Below are 18,688 nucleotides of genomic sequence, written 5' to 3' on the forward strand. Positions count from 1 at the left end.
TGTCATGTCCAACTCTGTGACCCCATTTGAGGTTTTCTTGGCAAACAGACATGAATGGTTTGCTATTTCCTTCTCCAGCTCATTTTACAGATAAGGCAAACAGGGTTAAGTGACTTGCCCAACATCACACAGTAAGTGTCTGAGGCCAGATTTGAACTCAGGAAAATGAGTATTCCTGGTTTCAGGCCTAATACTACACTCCTGTACTATCTAGCTGCCCCAACTTCCTAAGGTAATCCATATTAGGATTTACAAAATATTAGGAAAGACAGACACATATTTTTCTAATTATGCATCTCATTCAGGCAGGAATTAGACATGGAGAACAGGAAGGAGTGGAGAAATGGTGAAGAGATGAAGAGCAAATATGCTATATCAACTTTCCTTCCCGTTCACTAACACAATTGCTATACTTTCTGGTAATGGGGTTTAGATAGAATACAAGCTCTACTAGTCACAAACTATTTTAGTCTTTGTATATCTGGTACTTGGCACAAGATATTTCAGATAGTAGGTGATAATAAATTAATAAATTGATTATTTAACGGACTAGAAGATATTTTAAGCCATTTAAATAATTACCCCATAATGTAATGGGGGAAGGGGTAAAAGAAAGGGATGGGGAAAATAGGTCAGAGGGAAAGTGGGTAGTAAAGACAAAGAATTTTTACAATTATCTTATTGTATACATATATTATCTCTCTCTCAAATAGATTTTAAACTCCTTGAATAGAACTTCAGAGATGAAAGTTGATCATTTAGATCAATGCCCTCATTTTAAAAAAGAATGAAACTGAGATCCAAAGAGATGTGACTTATTTAAAGTCACATAGCCAAAAAGAGACAGAACTTGAATCCCCTGACTTTTAGCCCTCACTGATTTGTATCTCTCCATCCCCTGCTGCTAGCACTCAGAATATCTTGCAAAAACAAGATAGATGCACAATAATCACATTGGGGGAGTGCCTGACAATCAGTAGCATTTGTGGCTTATAAATAACAACAGAATTATTTTAATCATGATAGTTCACAGTAAACCTCCCTTAGCCCAGGTCTCAATAATTTTAGGTTGGATCCCCAGATCTGTCAATGATTTCAATAACCCAATCTATATTTTAGATTATCCATAAGTAAAACAGACATATTCAATATAGTAGCATAGTGGACTGGGAGCTGATTTTGGAGTCCCACTTCTGATACATACTGGCTTTGTGACTCTAGGCAAATTATAACCTCTCAGGCAACTCCTAAGACTAGAAACTGTAGAGACAGATAGTGGCCCTGGAATCAGGACCTAAATTCAAATCCAGCATCACACACTTACTAGCTGTATGATCCCAGGTAAGTCACTTAATCCTGATTGCCTCCAAAACAAATAAAAAGGATAGAAGTTGCAGAAAATAAGATAGGGCTGGTAAATAATAACTGTTAATGTGAATGGGATGAACTCTCCCACAAAACGGAAGTAAATAGCAGAGTGGATTAAAAAAACAGACTCCTATAATATCTTGTTTATAAGAAACATATTTGACACAGAGAGACATATATAGAGTAAAGGTAAAAGGCTGGAACAGAATTTATTATGTTTCAGGTGAAATAAAAAACAAAACAAAACAGGGATAGCAATTCTGATCTCAGATAAAGCAAAAGTAAAAATAGATCTTATAAAACAAGATAAGGAGGGAAAGTACATCTTGATAAAGGGTACTGTAAACAATGAAGTAGTAAAGATATTAAATGTGTATGCACTAAGTAATAGAGCAGGCAAATTCCTAGAGAAGCTTTTAAGCCAATTATAGAAGATGCAGAAGATGTGCTCATTTGTATTTCTGGGGGAAGGAAGGGGTTCCTCACCTATAGCTCACAACACTAATTAAATCATAGATATATTAATTTAAAAAAACCCATCTTATAAGAAAGCTATCAGGAATGCATAGGGGACGGAGTTAAGCCCAGGCCCTAAGTGATATGGTACTGATGACTAAGGCTGGAGGAGACCTACATTGGAAGTAGGTCAGCTGAGGGCTTTAGGGCCTCTAAAATCTGGTTGAGATTTATTCTACTTGTGTCTACGGGCTCCCAAGGAGACTGGTGGCAAGGTGTCCTAACTCCCAGCTGAGAAGGGCCCAAGACCTTTCTGAGAGGGTTACCCTTCTCTGTTATGTCAGCTGCTTCATGATTCTTGGCCATCAAGCCTATGTCCCCTCAGATCCCTTCCCTTTTCACCTTGAACCTCTTCTCTTTAACCTTCTTCTGAATTATCCCCACCCTCGACCTAATCAAAAGCGAGGGAGCAATGAAGGACTCCCAGCCAAGGAGGGTGGAATCCTCACACATGGTGGTGGTTGACTTTGCACAAAACAGAGCAGCTGCTATAAGTCTGTCTCACAGGCCTGTCATACCCTGGCCAGAGTCATTAAGGATGGTTTCTGGATTGCTCTGTGTCAGCCAAGGCTGCCTGTGCTTATACCACAGAGCTGTTCTTGGGCTCACAAGCCAAATGGACCTTGTCCTGAGATAAGGTGTGAAGCTTGTATAGTCTGTGAGGGAAATAAGTCCTGGGGTGTGCAGGTGAGGGGATGGTGTCCACGTGTGGAGTGAGGCACAGGTAAGATGCGAAACATAAAAAATAAAAACAGGAGGTAGGGCTAATAAATGCTTTATGTTCCTGGAGAACAGAAGAAGGGAGGGCTTCTGCCCTTTCCATGAGTGCTTGAGACCAGGGAGTGAATCCCATCAGTTGGGCACGAGACCTAATCTTGATATCCTTCTCTGAAGCGTGGGGCAGGCTGAGGGGCTGGGTGGAGCTCGGATCCTGTCCCTGGCTTCTAGCATCCCTATCAGCCAAACCCTTCCAAAGGCACTCTTCCTCTCTGTGGCCAGAGGGCAGGAGGAGAGGAAGGGGCAGAGGGAAGGTGTTCTCATTCCCAGCACTCTGCCTTGCACCATGAGCCCTCAAGACAATACAAGAGGTCTAGTGTGCTCAAGAGATCGGCAGCATGAGCACTTGAATTAGAGAGCAGGGTCAGAATCCTGCCTGTGATACTTATTAGCTATGTGATCAATCAAGCAAGCAATCAAGGGTTTATTAAATACCTACGATGCGCTAATCACAAGAAATACAAACACAAAAATAGAACAAACCGCAGGCAACCATCTTTATTTCTCAGAGATTCAAGTTTTCTAATCCATAAAATAGAGATAATAACAACCAATCTCAACAGTTTTTTTTTTGTGAAGATCAGTTGAGATAATGTATATAAAGTACTTTGTAAATATTAAAGACCTATATTAATGTCAGCTTTTTTTTTTGGTGAGGCAATTAGAATTAAGTGACTTGCCCGGGGTCACACAGAACTTTTTTTTTTTTTTAAGAGCAAATGGAAAGAATAAATTCATGCAGAGTGAAATGAGTAGAATCAGAAATAAAATGTTTACTATGATATTCTATACTATCACCTTTTTTCCTTCTTTCACTCCTTTTATTCTTTTATTCTCTTTTCTTTCCTTCCTTTCCTCCTGCCTCCCTTCCCTCTCTTCTACCTTTATCTTCCTTTCTTTTGTTTTAGTGGGGAGTGGATTGGGAGGGAGAAAAATGCTTCATAAATGAAAAAAAAATGACATAAAAAAGAATAAATGAAAGACAATCTTTTCCTTGGTGGAGTCATTCAACATGTATCAATTCCTCAGATAATGTGGGGATTCATCATTAAGAATGTGGGAACAAGTCAGGAAATTGGATCCAGTAAGGATCTGGAAGCCATAGGGCAGCCCTGGGAACAGTTCACACTGCAGCAAGAGGGGTTCAGACTAGACAGAAGAAAGACATTTCAGAGAGAGAGAGAGCACTTCTGGACAGATACCAAAGGAAGTGGAGCATCTCCTTTCCTGGTGCTCTTTTGGGATAATACCGGCAAGTCATCCACCCAGAGAGAATTATCAGGGAGCCCCTTCTAAGCCTGCAACATAATGTCTGTGCTAATCGTAGGTTACCGCCTTCCCTTCAACTCATATCATAAACTCCCATCCCTCCAATTCATTCAACAAAGTCCAAAGATGAAATGTGGTTGATCACCAGATTGCCCCCCATGCCCTATCTTTCCCCACATCTTTAAAAAAGAAAAGCCTTTTTTGAACACCTTTTACTTTTCATACTACATTTGGTTTTTAAAATGTGTATTATTTTTTAAACAATAGTTTTTTATTTTCAAAATACACGCAAAGATAGTTTTCAACCTTCACCCTTGTAAAACTTTTATACTAATTTGTTCCCCATCACACTCTCTTGACACAAGAAAAACAGTTAACCAAAACCATTCAACCCCAGTGCCTGAGTCTAAAAGCCTAGGGGACATTCTGCACTCATCGTTCTCCACCTCTCCCAAGAGAAGTGAAGTGTGTGCCATTATCTGCAGGATCTCAACCTCCCTGAGAGATGTGTTCCACTCTTACACCATTAATGGACGTAGCCAAATGTTCTTCCACTGACACCCCATGCAGCCAGACCCCGGCCTACCCCACAGGCCCACCCAAATTATCTCTTCCCTTACTCATTACTCTCAAATCATGCCGAAGTCAGTCACTGATTCATATATGATACAGGTTAACAAGGCCCGGCGAGGGAAAGAGATTGAAGGAAAACTATACTTTTACAGAAATGTAATATAGCCTTCTGGTGCGAATTGATGGGGAACCAAATCATCTCCGTTTCCTCAGTGTCTAAACAGATCCAGCTCTTCCCAAACGCCATGACATAGGTTCTACTCAAAACCATATGGAGAAAAGCAATCCCAAAGGTTTATGGGATAGAAGTGGGAGCAAGGAATGAGGAGACAGCTCACACCCACTCCCTCAGACTCAGCCAGGGAGGTCAGACCATTGAGCCCGAGTTAAAATGGAAAGACCGCGTTCTTTTTAAAATAGAAGGAAGGATTGGCTTGTTAGACTTACAGTGCCTATAAAATTATATTGGTCCTTCGTAACCATGAGACGTGCATACAAACAAATAAACGCTCTGCCCCTCTCCTGTAGCTCTCACCCTCCCTGTGAGCTTTTTAATTTTCTATAATTAATTGGGCAAGAATGGAACTTGGGAAAAGCTCAACTATGGTTAGAATCTGCGGCCTTCTTTCTAGTGATATGTGCTAGGGGTGGCAGCTGGGACTATCCGATTACCTGCAGCACGTTGAGGAGAAGGCTCCGGAATTTGGTCCCTTCCACCATGAAGAGGGCCATTTTGTCGCAGAGTTTCGCGGCCGTGAAGGCAAAGCTGCGGTCCGTCACGGCCTTCTGGTAGATGGTTCGGACGATCTCCCCCAGCATCTCCTCGGAGTTGGTGGAGTTCTGGGCCTCCTCCATGAAGGTGGTGAGCTGGGCGTCCACGTCGCTGCTGTTGTTCCGCATGCTGTTCAGAATCTCTATCAGCTTGTCCATCTTGTTCCTCTGGGGATTAGGGGGCACCACCGTTACTTCTTCCTAGAGCCCCCCGGAAGGCAGGGGCGAGAAAGGACAACAACAAAGAAAATCACTATGGGGGGCAGAAGGGGGAGCAGGACTCCTTTTGGGGATCCCCACCAAGTAGACCACACACTTACCTGCCCTTTCCCAGCTGCACCAGGGTGCCCATCTGGCACGCTCCTCAGACACCCTTATCTTTTTAGATTTTGCCTTGCTTACATCATTCCTCAGTTCTCCTCCTTAGCCCTACCTTCTTCCATCACTGCTACGGCGTCTTAGATTGATTTTTCCTTGGGGCTCTTGTAATTTCCCAGGATCCCAATGAAGCATCCTTCCCTGCCCTTCATCTTGGTTACAATATACGTCTCTGAAGTCAGAGTACCAAGATGTGCGACTAAGAAAGTCACTTTAATTTTTTGGAGTTTCCTCATATGCAAAATTAGGGGGTTGGACTAGAGTGAAATCCCATATAGTTTTAGGGTTATAATTCTGTTAATTGGCAACTCCTTTGCTTTGAGGAATTAACTGTTATCCATGAGAGGCAGCAAGTTAAATGTAGTCAACACGAGGACATCTCCAAATGGCTTTCTCTTTATCACAATGGCTACTGGTCTCTGGAGGGCAAGTATATTTAAAAAAATAATAAAAACAAAAAAATTAATTGAGACTCTCATGAGTATTTGTTGTGGCTAGGGCTGAAATAGTAGGTGCAAAAAAGCCTGAAATGGCATTTTAGTTCTAAACTCTTTATTCTCAATTCCACATAACAATATTAGATTTTGAGTGACCAAGAGTTGAAAGATTCTGATTCTGATTCCACAATAACTACCTGTGTAACCCTGTCAAATCACCCCTCTCTGAGACTCATTTCCTCATCTCTAAGACAGAGAATCTCAGAGTAGTTATGAGGTTCAGATGAGCCACAAAAAACAGAAAAGTGGTTGTTCAAATAGGAGCTATTGTTACAAATAAAGAACACAGGATGGTGGGAGAACTCTAGAGCTGGGCTCAGGAGGACTGGATTCAATTCCCCATTCTTCTACTAACCGGTTATAGGCAACAGTCCTTGACTTTCCTGATCCTCAGCTTCCACATCTATAAAGTGGTAATAATAACACTTTGCACTATGTATCTCACAAACTTTGTATATAAAGCATCACATTATATATTTGTAAGCTGCCATTATTATTATCATCATTTTTATTACATTAAGTTATCCTGACTGACAGGAGATAGGGGACAGAGGGACAGGAACACAACAGCTATAAAGGGTGGTTGGCAAGGGCTTGGGATAGATTATCAAGTGTGAAATTTTCAAAGAATGAAAAATACATCTTTGCCCTCTCCTATTTCCCAAACTAAATATGTTACTCAGTTATATTTCAGGATTACTAGAGAAGTCTTGGCTAGGGTGGAGAGGGAAGGGATCAAGTCTAAATGTAGGGCTGGAAATAATTTCCTTCCAAGGTTACTTAGCTTCCCTTGCCTCCATCAGGCTCACACACTGAGCTGGCAGGGGTAGATGGAATAAAAAGGGGGGCTCAAGTGCTTGCTTTCATGAACTAGGCCTTTCTTATAAAAAAAAGTCCAGCAACAAAGGAAGACCATCAGGATATCTGGGTTCTAGTCTCAGTCCTATCACTAATCAGTCCTGTCTTGGGCAAAAGATGTTCTAACTCCAACTGTCTAGACTTTATTTAGCTTCCTTTGCTGAGATGGATGAAGAGCTTTGCTTTTAGTCAGGAAGACTGGTGTCCCTTTCGTTTACTAGCTACATCACATAGGATACTCAGGAGGAAGGGGTCTGCTCTGAAGCAGAGGCCCTTGGAGGCCCCATGAATCCACGAGGCAGGGGAGATTCTAAATTAAAGTGTGGCAGCCTCCAGCCTCACTAAAACACACCTGGGCTTTTGAATGTATACTACACCCACTGTCATCCAGAGCTCAGAAAGCTTTTTAGAACTTCTGAACACTGAGTTTTTAAACACAAGTTATTCATCTTATTGCATTTATTCAATTCTTCATAATTAGAAGCTTGATGCAAAACCTCCCAAGAGGAAGGTGATTTTTTTTTTTTGTTGACTGGGATAAACTGACACCCTCACTGTCACTTGCTTCACAAGATCCCCTGAAGCTGCCAGGTCGATGAGAGAGGATAAGGAGAAAGGAGTTTCTTCCCTGAAAAGACAGAATGATTTTGTCTTCTAGGATGTGTTTTGACTTGGTGGAGTCCTGGGGGAACCATGGGCATTCCAAGAGTATGCAGTATTGCTTAGATTCATGTGCTACCATTTCAGTTAAGAATCTGTCCCATTCAGAGCCTACATTTCTGGACTTACTCTGTCTTCTCTCACACTCAACGGGCTGCCATCCTGGTGCCAAGTGGCCATGAGGGGTGGAAAACCATACTGGAGAGTCCTAAGACCTTCAAGCCCTCCATGAATGTTTATGAACAGGACAACATGTGGAAATTCAATGCTAAGGAGCGAGCTGGGACATCAGGAAATTCTCTTCTCTGGGCAAGCAGGCGGCACCGGCCAGCCAGCAGGGAACGAATCTCCTCAAACAGATGCATGGGAGGAAGTATCTTGTGGACATTCCTGCAGTTTCCGTGCCATGAGAAGGTCAAGAGAGGAGTCCAGCTAGCAGCTAATAAGGCTGGGTGCTTCCAGAACCCTCAATTCCATTGTATCTGACTAAGGGATGTTTTGGGGCAGGAAGAGAACAATGTTTCACTTTCATTCTAGAATAAATCCTCTAAAAACCCAGTGGTGTCCCCAAAAGGGTGAGGATCTGTGAAATAAAAATCAAACAGGGGTCTAGGTTCCTTAAATTGATAAGCCCATCCTTTAACCCAAAGAGTGATATCAATGATCAAAAAGGAAACTTTAGTGAAATAATAATAATGATGATAATAATAACTCATATTTATATAGCCATTTAAGATCTGAAAGTGCTTTATATACAGTACTTCATCTGAAGTATATGTCTGAGATCAACACAGACAGACCGTAAGACCGACTAAAGACACCAGACACCATCACAAAAGTGAAATCAATTAAAAATGGAAGAAAAGGTTACAGGGATTATGGGAATTTATCCTTATTCCATTTCACAGCAATCCAAAAACAGAAAGAATACCCACCTTCCAAAATGACCTCTGCAGGTGCTCCTGAGAGGCCCTCAAAGACTGGACTGTTATTTACCTTGAATATAATGTCACCCCCCTCATCTCAGGGTTCAAGGTCTTCCCCCAAACAATGGACAATAGCCAGGAACACAGCTTCCTTCCCGAAGCCCCTCAGGCACAGTCTAATGGCCAGCGTCATGAGCCATGCAATGAAGGAGCCTACCTCTCCCGACCTGACCCCCATCTCAAAGTCTGTGACCCAGCGGGCATGGGATGGCACTTCTGGGGGTGTGGGCCCTTTACTTACCTCGCCTTCCAGACTGCCAGGCTCCCACCCCCCAGAAGCCCGTGGGCTGGCCTGTGCCATGACCCATGCAATGAAAGAGCCTACCTCGCCGCTGTCCTCCCAGAATAATTTAAAATTCAATTACCGGTACCTTTTCCTTTAGTCTTCGCCTCAGCCTGTCTTTAGAAGACTGGAGCAGATTAATTTTGGGCCGTTCCCCAATCCGATCATTAATAATACTGTCTTTGCGCTTGGCCTCCGCCTCCAGGCCCCCCGGAGGCCGGGGGGGCGACCTCTCTGTCGGTGGGGCGTCGGGGTTCCGGTGCATGTCCAGGGGGATGTGCACGGTGCACACGGGAGCATCCTCGATCTTCAGGCTCTCCGATTCTTTGGCGTTGTTGCGGTGGGGGGCAGCCTCCTTGTCGCCGGGGGGATGCTTCGAGTTGTTGTGGTGCCATCGTCGGTTCTGGCTGTAGCCATGGTGATTGGGCCGCCCTGAGGGGTGGGGTGCCTGGCCCCCCTGGTAGGACTTCTGGTGGTCCCTGTTGTGTTTGGCACTGCCTGGCTGGTGGTCACTGTGCTGCTGGGACTTGTTCCCACCTGGGGGCCTTTGCTGTCTCCTGCAAGACCCAAATTGGGAAGGGGAAGAAAAGAGAGGGGAGTGAAAAGGGATAGAGAGGAGGGGGGCAAACAAGGGAAGAAAGAAGGGAAAAAGAAAAAGGGGGAGAGAAAGAGAAAAGGACAGATGGAGAAAGGGGGAGAGAGAGACAGAAATGAGAAGTAAAGAACAGGATGGAGAGGGAGAAGGGAGAGAAGAAAGAACTGTCAATACATGGTCACAGAGCCTTTGTCCTGTTGGTTAGCCAAGCTTTGCCTCAAATGCATTATTTCTCACCCTAAAACCAGGAATTAGGGGAAAAGAACATGGCTGCCTATGTGGTATGACTGAAAAGACTCTCCTTACTGGGAAAACGTCTCCCTCGCTAGCATTTCCCCATACCTGGAAGACAGCTGGGCAAATAGCAGGTGCTCAATAAATGTTTGGAGAATGGGACTAAATCTTCATAGTGAGCTCTCCCGAATTTCTCAGATGTAGCCTTTAGAGCTTTCATTTCCCCTCCACAGACATTATCTCTCCTGTATTTGATAGACATTTTTTAATGCGTGTGTGTGTGTGTGTGTGTGTGTGTGTGTGTGTGTGTAGGGGATTAGCCATACCAGCATGTGATCTTACAGTAAGATCATGTAAATTGAAGGATATCAAAATCCCAATGCTTCTAATATCTCCCTAAACTGGCCGGAGGGTTGGGGGAGAGGGGAGGATGTAGCTAAAATGTCAAACGATCCCAAGGCTAAGAAAGTCTCTCCAAAGGAGACAAAGCTTTGACTGGGCTACGGTCAAGGCCATATTCTCTGGGAAGGGGAAGCACATCATCAGTCTCCCCAAGATAACTGAGATGGTACCAGTTGTCCTCAATGGGTCAAGTCACTAGACTAACATACACAGTGACTGACACTGCTAAGCGACAAATGGTGGTCTTGGAAGAGACATGGGGAAAAGGATAAGTTGGATTTTTAAAAATTATAGCCCAGTCAGGTATAAGAGTTTGGGTCTAATTTTTGAGGGATTTTTAGTTGTCTCAAATGATCATTAAATGATTTGTTAAGAATTAGTTTGGGTCCACTGAGAGCAGGTCACTGGCAGTACACTAGCCTCATTTCTTTTTTTGATAGGATTATTAGACTGACAGATCAAGAGAATTCATAGAGATGGTCTTCTTGCATTTCAGAAAGCATCTTCTTATATCCTCATGGACAAGTTGGGAAAATATGGGCTGGAATGTTATAAAGTTAGGCAGACTCAATAATGGTTAAATGGTCTAAAGTGAAGTATGGTGATTAACGTATTGATTGATATCAAACTAAAATAGGGTGTGTATATATATTATATTAGAGCATCCCAAGAGTCTGTCCTTCACTATTTGCTCAACCTTTTTATCAATGACTTAGACAGATGGTATGCTTTTCAAAACTGAAGATAACACATAGCTGGAAGAGTTTAACACGTTGTCTGGCAGAATCAGAATGCAAAAAGATCTCAATAGACTCATTATAAAAATGTGAAATTTAATAGGGATAAAATAAAAAGTCCTGCACTTGGTTTTGAAAAAAACAAATGTGAAATTATAGGATGATGGTGAAACAATGAGATAGTAGTTCACATGAAATAAAACTAAGGGTTTAAGTGAACAGTCTACTTTTATATAAAATGAGTGATGTAATATGGTCACCAAAAAAAAAAAACTAATGAAATCTTAGGCTGCATTAATAAAAGTATAACAAACAGAACAGGGAAGAAAAAATTTTGATTTCCATTCATTTTTTCTCATTTATGTTTATTACTGATCAGCTAGTTTCTCTTTTTCTACTCTTGCTGTTTCTCAGTGAGCTATTTTGAAGCTCTGATTGGAAAGAGGGAAATTCTTTGGCAAATAATGGTTGATTCCTTGCCATTTTGGCCATCTTTGTTTGGATTTTTATAATGCCCAGGGAACTACCAAAACAGAATCCATAAGGATGATTGACTAGTGCTTCCTGAATCTTCCAAAACTCATCATCCGGTCTCAGTTCAGCTTTGCTCTGGTTTTGCCTTCAAGAACTAAAGAGGTTTTTCTACTCTCAAGATCATTTTTAAAAAAAATATGTATTCTGGGTCAGAGGTTCTGTTGATTATCCATTTCTGCAGAAATAGGTCGAATATTTCTCAAGGATTCTAATGAAGATAAACTTTTAAAAAATAGCTTTATATTTTTCAAAATACATGTAAAGATAGTTTTCAACATTCACTCTTGCAAAAACTTGTATTCCAATTTTTTTTCTCTCCTTCACTACCTCCCTCTCTCACCTCCCTTTCCCCCTGGTAATCCAGCAAATAGTCCAATATAGATTAAACACGTGCAATTTTAATGAAGATAAATATTAGCCAAAAAATATTAAATCAATTGAATTGCTCATCTCCCAAAGAGTGGCCCTTAAAGAATCTGTATGACTTTTTAAACCTCACCTGTAAAATGAGAGGTAGAATATATTTCAAATAAATAGAAAAATTAAAAGTTATTATTTTAAATTGCCTCAAAGTTCCCTTTCAGCCTTAGATATAAGTTCTTAAAATACAACTCTCCATTTTTCATCACTGTTCTTTGCACAAGGCATGTTCTACCTACTGGGAATGTTCTATCTCATTACCCCTATCTCTTGGTTTCCCTGGTTGAAGACTCCGCTTAAATTCTATCTTCTACAGAAGATCTCTTCTATTCCTCAGCTGCTAGTACTTTGCATTCTCAGATTATCTTTTAACTACTCTCTCCTATAAACTTTGTACATATATAGAAGGGCAACTAGTTGCTAGATAGAGTGCCAGGTCAGAAACACTCCCCTTCCTGAGTTCAAATCCAGCTGCGTAACTGTATGATCCTAGAAAAGTTACTTAATACTGTCTGCCTTAGTTTCCTCATCTATAAAATGAGCTGGAGAAGCTCCACTTTAGTATCTTTGCCAAGAAAATCCCAAATGTGATTGCAAAGTGTCAGATATAACTGAATGACAAAAATAATGTGATTTTAAATAATTCTATGTTGTCTCTCTCATTAGAATATATGCTTCTTAAGGGCAGGAAGTTTTTAATCAATAAGCATTAATTAAATTCCTATTATGTATCAGATATTATGCTAAACAGTGGGGGACACAAAGAAAGACAAGGGTTTCTGAGCTTAATGGGGGAGATAACATATAAACAATTGTACAAACAAAATACAGAAAGTATAAATTAGAGAAGATAAAATGAAGAGAGGCACTGAAATTAAGGGGAATTGGACTTCCTATAAAAGGTGAGACTTGAAGAACTGGAATTTGAATGAATTCAAGGAGGTCAGAAGAAACAGATGAGGAAGAAGAGAATTCCAGGAACAGCTACTAGCTAACAGTAAAAATACAGAATTGGAAACGGAGTTTCTTGTTTAAGAAATAGGAAAGCAGTGGTTCACAACACAACACTCTTATTCTTTTTAATCTTGTTCACTTGCATTTTGTTTTCTTACTCATTTTCTTTCCTTTTTGATCTGACTTTTCTTGTGCAACAAGAGAATTATATAAATATGTTTACACATATTGGATTTAACATATATTTTAACATGTATAACATATACTGGATTGCTTGCCATCTGGGGAGGGGATGAGAGGAAGGAGAGGAAAATCTGAAACACAAGGCTATGCAAGGGTCAATGTTGAAAAATTACTCATGCATCTGTTTTGAAAATAAAAAACTTTAAGAAAAATGAAAAGAAAAGAAAGAAATAGGAGAGCAGAGTCACCAGAGTACAGAATACGTGGGAGTGAATAAGGGGTCAAAAGACTGAAAGGGTGGGAGGAGGCAGGTTACAGAGGGCTTTGAATATTGGAGGATTTTATATTGGATCCTGGAGGTGATAGGAAGCTACTGGAGTTGATTGAATAAGACATGCTCGGACCTGTGCTTTAGGAAGATCAATCTGACAGCTGAGTGATGGATGGGTTGGACTGGGGTGGTGCTAGTGTCAAGAGGAGAAAAAGGAGGTATATATAAAAAAATGCTACAAAGGTAGAAATGATAGATCTTGGTGACTGATTAGATATAGGGGAGGGAGAGGGAGAAGTTGAAGCTGACACTTAGGAGTAATCCTGATGACTAGGAAGATGGCAGAATACGCAATGGTAATGGGAAGATTAGAAAGAAAGGGGGAGCTGGGAAGAAACTGATCTCAGTTTTGGGACGTACTGAGCTTAAGCTGTCTACTGGACATCTACTTTGTCATTTCCAATAAGTAACTGGAGCTGTAAGAGTGAAGGTCAGGAGAGAAGATGAGGCTGGATAAGGGGACTTGGAAATCTCCAGCACAGAGATAAGAACTGAGTCTTACAGCTGATGAGATCACCAAACCAAACAGCATATGAGGAGAAGCGATGAGAATCCAAGACGGTCTTGGAGGGCATCACGGTTAGTGGGAGTGGTCTGGACAAAGACCCTGAGGAGGAGTCATACAGGCAGGAGAGGAACCAGCAGAGAAAACTTGGGGAGAAAAGATCAAGAGGATGAACTGACAATGTCAAAGGCTGCACAGAAGTGAAAAAGGATGAGGACTGAGAAAAGGCCATTTAGATTTTAGAAACAAGGTTCTCCAAATTCACTGGCCATGAATGCATTGCTTTTAATAATATGGAACTAAAAGTCTTAGAGCTGGAAGGATACTTAACATAATGTAGGAGAAAGAATCAATGCTCTTTTGGAGCATGAAAATTCGAAAAAAATTTTACATCTAAGGGTTCTGATAAAGGCCTCCTTTCAAAAATTATAGAGAATTGACTCAAAATTATAAGATTTTATGAAGCCACTCTTAAATTGATAAATGGTCAAAGAATATGAACAATTTTCAGAAAAAGAAATTAAAATCATTTCTAGTCATATGAAAAATGCTTTAAATCACTATTGATTAGAGAAATGTGAATTAAGACAACTTTGAGGTACTACTACACACCTCTCAGATTGGCTAAAATGACAGGAAAAGATAAATACTAAATAAATGTTGGAGGAGATGTGAGAAAACTGCAATACTAATACATTGTTGGTGGAGTTGTGAACCAATGCGACCATTCTGGAGAGCAATGTGGAACTATGTCCAAAGGGTTATCAAATTGTACATACTCTTTGATCAAGCAGTGTCTCCTGGATCTATATCCCAAAGAAATCATAAAAAAAGGAAAAGAACCCACATGTACAAAAATGTTTGTAGCAGTCCTTTTTATACTGGAAACCGAGTGGATGACCATCATTGGAGAATGGTTGAATAAGTTGTGGTATGTGAATGTTATGGAATATTATTGTTCTATAAGAAACATTCAGCAAATGATTTCAGAGAGGCCTGGAAAGACTTACATGAACTGATGCTAAGTGAAATGAATAGAACCAAGAGATCATTGTACACAGCAACAACAAGGTTATGTGATGATCAATTCTGATGGACTTGGTTCTTTGCAACAATGAGGTGATTCAGGTCAATTCCAATGGTCTTATGATGGAGAGAGCCATCTGCTCTCAGAGAGAGGGCTGTGGGGAGTGAATGTGGATCACAACATAGTATTTTCACCTTTTTTGTTGTCATTTTTTTTCTGATTTTTCTTGTGCAGCATGATAAATGTGTGTGTATATGTATATGTATATATATATATACACACACATGCATATATAAGAATTATTAAATTGGTATTTGTTGTTATATATTTTGAATCCTCCCTGATATTCTGCTGGGCACATGATAATGTTCCCTCTTTTTTTTTTTTTGTTTGTTTGTTTCATTTTGTTTTGTATTGCTTTTCTTTTTTTGTTTCTTCAAATAAAATAAATTTTTGGGGAAAAAAAGAAGTGTTACTAAAAAAAAGAAGTTATTTCTACGTTTATTTTATGACATGTATATAAACAAAGATCTAATGGAAGCAAATACTGTCTAGTCTAAATGCTGATATATTATGCTAACACCTGCCTGGCTTGAATAGTCACTCTAGAGAGAACTATGATGTCATAGATCATCATGAGCATGATTCATGTTATCTGTCCTTCAATAAAAGGGATTTTTAAAAAAAAAACATTTTTTTTTTAGTTTTTTTTTTTTTTAATTAAAGCCTTTTATTTACAAACATAAGCATGGATAACCTTTCAACATTGACCCTTGTAAAAATTTCTGTTCCAACTTTTCCCCTCTTTCCCCCTCACCCTTGCCCCTAACTGGCAGGTAGTCCAATACATGTTAAATATGTTAAATACAATATACATATACATATTTATACAGTTATCTTGCTCCATAAGAAAAATCAGATCTAGAAAGAAAATTTTAAAAAGCCTGAGGGGGAAAAACAAAAATGCAAGCAAACAACAAAAAGAGTGGAAATGCTATATCGTGGTCCACACTCATTTCCCATAGTTCTCTCTCTGGGTATAGTTGTTTCTCTTCATTACTGAACAGTTAGAATGGTGTGAATCATTTCATCGTTGAAGAGAGCCACATCCATCAGAGTTGATCAGCATATATTGTTGTTTAAGTGTACAACGATCTGGTTCTGCTCATTTCACTTAAATATCAGTTCATGTAAGTTTCTCCTACCCTCTCTGAAATCATCCTGCTGTAAACCATTATTTTCAATAGTTTTCTTTTCTTTTGTTTCATTTTGTTTTATAATACATTTCTGTTTTCTTTTTTCTCATTCTGTTTCTTTAAATAGAATAAATTTGGGGAAAAAAAAGAAAAGCTAGAATATGGATCATCAATAGATTTTAGTATTTAACGGTATTACATTTAAATAGATACAGATTATTGCTTATATTGATTTAAAGCTACAAATTGAAATTATGCCATTTTGTATTTTTATTAATGTTATGCCACAGTTCTTTTTTATTGTCCTGACTCAGTTTCCCTAATTACCCCAACTCAGTCTGCTTTGGTTTCCCTGCTTCTCAGTTCTGCAAAACCTCGCCTTCCACTTTTTCAGAATACTTGATAAGGAATAAAGATCTTATATTTTAGAATATCAGAATACCTCTCCCCATCCCAAGCTATTAGAATATCAGATACTATCTTATCAAGATGCCTCTTCCTATGTCTGGGGAGCCTCCCCCTGATTATGTCATCCCCTCTCACCCCACCCTGTCAGAATCCCACTCTCAATACCCCAACTCCACCCCTGCCTCAGGCTACCCTCTGCGTCTGAGCCACATGTATATATGTCATTGTTTGCTGGATTTTTGAGATGATAGTCTCATTCAGCTTTGGGACCAAACCATGGATCCATTTGATCCCAGTATATCTCTCCATTTAACAAACTATTAAATACTCTCTAATCTCTATCTTGCTCAGTTTCTCCGGCATTACATTTAATTTGTTAAATATTTCTCAATCAGATTTTAATCTGGTTCCAGTCATGCTTGGGAGTTTCACAGGCTGCCTATAACCCTCAGGAAGTAAGTTTTACAACTCTAATGTAGATTGCTTTTAAAAAAAAATAGTAACAAAGTATGATTTAAAAAAAAATAGAATTGCTCATGTTTAACATATTACATTACTTGCTGTCTAGGGAAGAAGAGTGGGAGGAAAGGAGGGAAAAAATTTGGAACACAAGGTTTTGTAAGGGTGAATGTTGAAAATTATCTTTGCATGTATTTTGAAAATAAAAAGTTATTATTTTTTAAAAAAAGAACTGGGGCTGAATTCTAGTTTTGCTAGTTATTATCTAAGTGACATTGAGGCCACTCACTTAACTTCTTTCAGTATCAAGTTCCTTAATCCAGATCTTTCCATCAAGAAACAAGACATATCCAAACTTTAACAAGAAAAGACCAAAAAGATGAAGAAGGAAAAAGGCCCAGTAAAAATTCAAGAAAATGATGATGAATAAGATGGCATCCTTGGAATCTCACATATTGGGCAATACTCAAATCCTTATCATTTCAGGTACTTTTTGCCTTGTTTTTTTTTTTTTTCCTCCTTTGGTTCAAGTGTGACCAAAATGGTGATGCTGGTCTGGTTCTCAGCCCCAGAGACAGACAGAAAACCATTCAGTCAATGTTTACTAAATGCCTACCATGTGTACCAAACAAGATTTTTCTTGTTGAATAAACTCAGAAATTTCCTTGTAAAAAAAACCCAAAACAAAAACAAAAAACAAAAATCCTTTCCAAATGCCCTGTTTAGAGTCCAGCTCAATTTCAAAAGAGAAAAGCATGTCTTGTGGAGGAGCACAATGATGATCCAAATTCTATGTGTTACTGAATACTGCTGCTGCTAAATTAATTTTCTGTCTTCTACTCAAGGAGTATGGCACGCTAATCTGCTTTCCATTGAACCAGCTCCCCAGTCCTGGTCATACACTTCTGTTGCCTTAAGTGCAAGAATGAAGTGTTCCCATCTGAGTCTCTCCTGAGCGCTCCTCCTTCTAATCACCTCCTACTCCTCCCCATTTCTACTTTAGTCTGGCTCAATGATTGCTTAGCTCATTCCATCATGTGCTCTGGAACACATGTTCCATTGCCAACAAACTGCCCTAACATCTTCACACTTTTCAACTTCATTTCCTCCACCTCCTCACTTTAATAGAAGTCTGGCTCTCCCTTATGGATTCTATTGGTAGACACTTCTCTCATTGTCTCCAATTCACATTCAATGTCAGGAGGACAAGGAAGAGATGCTTCCTACTTCCCACTGATGCTTCAGGACCATTCCTCTGTCATTATCCATCAATGACCTTTCTTTTTTTTGAGGTTCATATAGACAACAAAGAACAGCTAGTGTGGCACAGTAGATGGAAGGCTGATTTGAGATCCAACCTCAGAACACATACTAGTTGTTTGATCCTGGACAAGTTACTTAATCCTGTTTGCCTCAGTTTCCTCATTTGCAAAATGAGTTGGAAAAGAAAATAGCCAAGAAATCCCCAAATAGGATCATAAAGAGTTGGACACGACTGAAATGACTGAAAAAGAACAAATGGACCGCAAGTGTCCAGTTTGTGCCATTTTCTCCCTATTCTTGTTGTCATTTATCAACCATTTTTCCTATTTTAAATGATTTTAGGATCTAATTCAGTCTTCTCCTTTGCCCCATATTTCCTGCCTTCATCATCATTTATACTGCCAACATGTTCGATAAACTGACCACAATTATTCAATTATCACGAAATTTAAAAATAACTTTCTCTAACCCACTTAAGCCCCATATGATAGGGTTGAACTTTAG

The 18,688-nt window shown here is 39.8% G+C and overlaps 1 protein-coding gene across 2 annotated transcripts in view; it reads right to left on the bottom strand.

Moving 5' to 3' along the window:
• The window catches only part of CTIF (cap binding complex dependent translation initiation factor), a 478,113-nt gene that overhangs the window by 124,323 nt on the left and 335,102 nt on the right, over nt 1–18,688 (bottom strand). Inside the window, exons 8-9 of one of the 2 annotated variants that reach the window (XM_051969645.1) lie at nt 9,025–9,493; nt 5,176–5,475 (exon numbers count right to left, since the gene is read on the bottom strand). In XM_051969645.1, the coding sequence (XP_051825605.1) occupies nt 5,176–5,475; nt 9,025–9,493 (769 nt within the window). Of the gene's footprint in view, nt 1–5,175; nt 5,476–9,018; nt 9,494–18,688 lie in introns of both variants that reach the window. The other variant, XM_051969644.1, reaches the window with a different exon arrangement.

Source organism: Antechinus flavipes, chromosome 1 (genome assembly GCF_016432865.1).
Source record: "Antechinus flavipes isolate AdamAnt ecotype Samford, QLD, Australia chromosome 1, AdamAnt_v2, whole genome shotgun sequence".
NCBI lineage: Eukaryota > Metazoa > Chordata > Mammalia > Dasyuromorphia > Dasyuridae > Antechinus > Antechinus flavipes.